This window comes from Littorina saxatilis, linkage group LG9, assembly GCF_037325665.1.
Source record: "Littorina saxatilis isolate snail1 linkage group LG9, US_GU_Lsax_2.0, whole genome shotgun sequence".
NCBI classification, from domain to species: Eukaryota; Metazoa; Mollusca; class Gastropoda; order Littorinimorpha; family Littorinidae; genus Littorina; species Littorina saxatilis.
Window position 1 is genome coordinate 15,145,358 of NC_090253.1, and position 4,935 is coordinate 15,150,292.

At 45.0% G+C, this 4,935-nt stretch overlaps 1 protein-coding gene across 1 annotated transcript in view; it reads right to left on the reverse strand.

Moving 5' to 3' along the window:
- Positions 1-718: 718 nt before the first annotated feature.
- Positions 719-4,935, reverse strand: part of LOC138975377 (uncharacterized) — a 6,360-nt gene continuing 2,143 nt past the window's right edge. The window contains exons 2-3 of the mRNA XM_070348038.1: positions 3,935-4,935; positions 719-3,559 (exon numbers count right to left, since the gene is read on the reverse strand). The exon at positions 3,935-4,935 is cut by the window's right edge and continues 212 nt beyond it. Coding sequence (XP_070204139.1) covers positions 2,476-3,559; positions 3,935-4,431 — 1,581 coding nt within the window. The 5' untranslated portion in view covers positions 4,432-4,935 and the 3' untranslated portion in view covers positions 719-2,475. The remainder of the gene's footprint in view (positions 3,560-3,934) is intronic.

Sequence of the window (4,935 nt, forward strand, 5' to 3'; positions counted from 1 at the left end):
GACATGAGAGTTCCTGGGTATGAAATCCCCATACGTTTTTTTCATTTTTTTGATAAATGTCTTTTATGACGTCATATCCGGCTTTTCGTGAAAGTTGAGGCGGCACTGTCACGCTCTCATTTTTCAACCAAATTGGTTGAAAGTTTGGTCAAGTAATCTTCGACGAAGCCCGGACTTCGGTATTACATTTCAGCTTGGTGGCTTAAAAATTAATTAATGACTTTGGTCATTAAAAATCTGAAAATTGTAAAAAAAAATAAAAATTTATAAAACGATCCAAATTTACGTTCATCTTATTCTCCATCATTTTCTGATTCCAAAAAAATATAAATATCTTATATTTGGATTAAAAACAAGCTCTGAAAATTAAATATATAAAAACTATTATCAAAATTAAATTGTCGAAATCAATTTAAAAACACGTTCATCTTATTCCTTGTCGGTTCCTGATTCCAAAAACATATTGACATGATATGTTTGGATTAAAAACACGCTCAGAAAGTTAAAACAAAGAGAGGTACAGAAAAGCGTGCTATCCTTCTTAGCGCAACTACTACCCGGCTCTTCTTGTCAATTTCACTGCCTTTGCCATGAGCGGTGGACTGACGATGCTACGAGTATACGGTCTTGCTGAAAAATGGCATTGCGTTCAGTTTCATTCCGTGTGTTCGACAGCTTGACTAAATGTAGTAATTTCGCCTCACGCGACTTGTTTTTCTTTTAACTTTTTGGTTAACATTGAAACGGCAATCCAAAAGAGTGTTTCAGCTGTTTCAAGACACAGGCTTAGCTCCTTCTTTTGAGTTGCTTTTCAGTCTAAAATGACACCGGAAGCGACAAATTGTCCCGTATACTGTCGTCACAAAAAGACGTCATGACAAAGATACACGCAAAGCGAAAGAGACTTTGACGTCATTTACTTTTGTTCGGAATTTTCCGTCTGTTCCTAGCTTGTCAGCGACGACCTGGCGCGAGTAAGCTTACCCAAAACGTCTATGTTCTCTATTCACATTGCAGCTGTGAAATAATCAGTCTTGTGTCTCGGTCGTGTAGGTACAGAGTTTGCTTCTGCAATCATTGTGTTCGCGTTGATGACGGCTTCATAAGACAAATCAGCGAATCTATCGTGAGGAAGACGTTTATGTACAAATCACCGAACCCAACCCATTTTTTATGTGCATTTTTCTGAAGAATAAACTGCATGTGGTTAATTTCATCCGTTTAATGCTTGTCGAAACGAGCCATAAGGCTTTAGAATAAAAGATTTCACGCATTGCTTGGCCATGTGATCACAGACGAGGTCGCAGTTTGTAGGTTGAATCTATGAATCGGCCAGAGATAGATCTGCATTTCTGGCGGGTTCATGGTCGGAATCAAGAGGTCAAATTTGCGTGGCTCCCAATCATTTCATAAAAGATTTCCATTTTCTTGTTTCTGCGGCTGCGCAAGTTATTTTGCCTAGGTCATGGCCGAACTTTAGGCCTACGGAGAAATATCGTTGGATATTTTCTCCCTAGATTAACAGAGACAAAGAAGGGAAGTCATGCTGTATCTTCTGCTATTGGTCTCGATTTTGATATCACTGTCTCAACAGACCATAGCAGAAGATATCATCACACTGTCCGTCAATATTGGGTAATATCGCGCGTATTCCGTGGGTACAGTTCTAAGCGCAGGGATTTTTTATTTTTTATTTTTCATTTTATTTTATGCAATTTATATCGCGCACATATTCAAGGCGCAGGGATTTATTTATGCCGTGTGAGATGGAATTTTTGTACACAATACATCACGCATTCACATCGGCCAGCAGATCGCAGCCATTACGGCGCATATCCTACTTTTCACGGCCTATTATTCCAAGTCACACGGGTATTTTGGTGGACATTTTTTTTTATCTATGCCTATACAATTTTGCCAGGAAAGACCCTTTTGTCAATCGTGGGATCTTTAACACGAAGGGACCTCGGTTTTTCGTCTCATCCGAAAGACTAGCACTTGAACCCACCACCTAGGTTAGGACAGGGGGGAGAAAATTGCTAACGCCCTGACCCAGGGTCGAACTCGCAACCTCTCGCTTCCGAGCGCAAGTGTGTTACCACTCGGCCACCCAGTCCCAGATAGTGTACCGGATCTTTTAAACGAGAGAGACCTTTGTCTTTTATCTTAAAAGGGCTGAAGCGTTTCTTTACCAGACTCATGGACGTCAAAACTACATAGACTAAAGAAGAAAAAAACTGCACTCGTCGTTCATTTTCTTGATAAAAATAATAATAATAAAGTAGCACTTCAATAATAACGTTTCGTTGTCCTGTCAGTCTTAAACTTTCTCCGTCCCTTGCTCTTGCTTCCTTTTGTATTTTATGTCTGTTACCGGCCAACACTGCATGGCAATGTTCCTTGTTTTTAAAAGGACAGTAACATTTTGAGTCTTGAGTCTTGAGTCTTTTCATGTGCAAAAATGAAGTGGACGCATTATTCCGCCGAAGTGTCAATAGGGCTAGGACTAAGAGGGGCAACGTTAACACCAACCGTCAGGAAAGGCCCGGGGTACATTTTGCCGCATGATTTAGAGCTCCCGTAATGTCGGTACGCGGCACTGCTGCTTGTGGCACTAGACGCAGAACTGACTTCAGAACGTCCTGAAGCGGTATTCCTGATTTCGTCTTTACTCGAAGACAGTCCGCTCTCCTCCAACATGATTTGCTTGACTTCCGCCAAGTCTACACACTGTACGTTCGTCACTTCCGCTGGTTTGTCGACGTCAGTTCCTGTGCCGCCATCTTTGCCCTTGGTTACTTTGACTTTACTGCGATGTCCGTCGCTTACTTCCCTTGCTCCTTTTGCACTGGTTGAGAATCGTGTTCTGACGAACTGGCACTGGCGGTAGCGCTTGTCTCGCATGTCGATCTCCTGCGAGAAGAGCAAGGACGCCATGTTTAACGATAGAGATTGCTGCTGCTGACGCTCAGACGAGGCCGAACGGGGTTCTCTCCTGCTCGAAGGTTGCCATCTTTTGGACAGAGACGATCTATTACCGGTTACACCGCGTCGTTCCCTCCCAGCTTCTCTGCCGGAGCTGTCGCTCGCAGGAGACAGGGATCTGTTCACATTCAGCGAGGTTCTCCTCGTCTCCTGACCGGTTGGCACCGACAGAAAGTTACTGTTCAAAGTCTCGCAGCCGCTAGCTCCCAGAACGGTTTCGGCCCTGAAGTCCAGTACAGACGGCCCGACTCCGTTCCCCCCACGCCCTGCCGATCTGGTCAGCAAGCTGCGACTGGACGAAGAAAAGTCTGGAAGGGTCTGCACGCGTCTGACTGACGTCAGGCTGCTCTTGTCGCCGTTCTGAGCTCCCCCCGCCGGTAAGATGCTCTTATTAGAGTTTAGGTACATGATTCCGAGATCTTCTATGGGAATCTGATTGTCCCGAGCGATGGCGTTTAGGAGGGAGTAGGATTTAAGGGAGCCTGTTGCAGGGAGCATACGCAGAGAGATCACTCTGCGCGTTCCGGAAGTGACGTCACGGTCGGAGCATTCCGTTCGTGGAAGGCGGGCCCACCTGAAACGAAAGTGGGTTTAGTAACCTCCTCCTCCTCTTCCTCCTCTTCCTCATCATCGTCGTCGCCGTCGTGTTCTATCGGAGCATCATTATCAACGACATTATCAACACACACCCACCCCCACACACACACACACACACACACACACACACACACACACACACACACGCACACACATACACATACACTAACACATATACACACACACACACACACACACAAACATACACACACACACACACACACACACACACACACACACACACACACACACACACACACACACACACATAAACACACACACATACACACACAAACACACACACACAAACACATCAAAACACACACACACACACACACACCAAAACACATACTGATTGTAAAACTGCGGAGTCAAAGGCACAGCGTCAACCTGCGACTCGGCGAGGTCAAGGCTGCCCTCGTTGACAAGGTAAGAAACAGGAGTTATTGTCGTGGCCATGACCTCTGACCCGCATTCACAGGTCTCCACGCGGCGCACGCGCACCAAGGCGTTGCTGTCGTCATCCTCTACATCAGCCACGGGAAGGAAGATGGGGTCTAAACATTGTCCACCTTCTTTCTCGACAATGACGCTGATAGGAGGGGGCAGGGAAGTTTCGTTGCCTTCGAGAGGTATCTCCGTTTCTCCTGTTGGAATCTGAAACCCTTGTAGACAAAGCTTAGTTTTGGTTTCCGAAATGTTTTCGCAAGCGCAGGGTTGAAAGTTTTTAGTATCGTCGCTTTCTGCTGGTGAAGGTGGTCGCTTTTGAGGATCTGAGCTGCTACAGTACGTGGATAAGTCTGACGCCCCGCTTTCGTCACCGTACACTATGATACGCTTGATCTCCATTTGAATGTTTCAGTTTACGTTTTGCCTCCGAAAGCGAAGAATAACTTAGTCGGAATAAAAATGGCTAAACACGTAAAGGTACACTCGTGATCACGAATGCACGTTGGAGCTGCAACTCGTGAATGTGTGGTTGTGGTTGTTGTCGTTTTTATTGTCATTGTTGTTGTTGCTGCAATTGCTGATGTTGACGCAGAAGAAGAAAACAAAGTTCATGTTTTGGTCGTAGCTGGTGTTGTTAATATGTTATAGTTCAATTTTATTGACGTTGCTGTGGTTGCTGCTGCTGCTGTTGCCGTTGTTGATACAATTGCTTTTGCTGACGCAGAAGATGAAGAAGAATAAGAAGTTCACGTTTCAGTCGTGCTTGTCGTAGTTTTCAGGTTACTGCTCACGGTTTTTGTCGCTGTGCTGTTGTTGTAGTTGCAGCAATTGCTGATGCTGACGCAGGAGGCGAAGGAAAAGAAGGTTACGTTTTGGTCGTGGTTGTTGTCGTTTTCAGGTGAT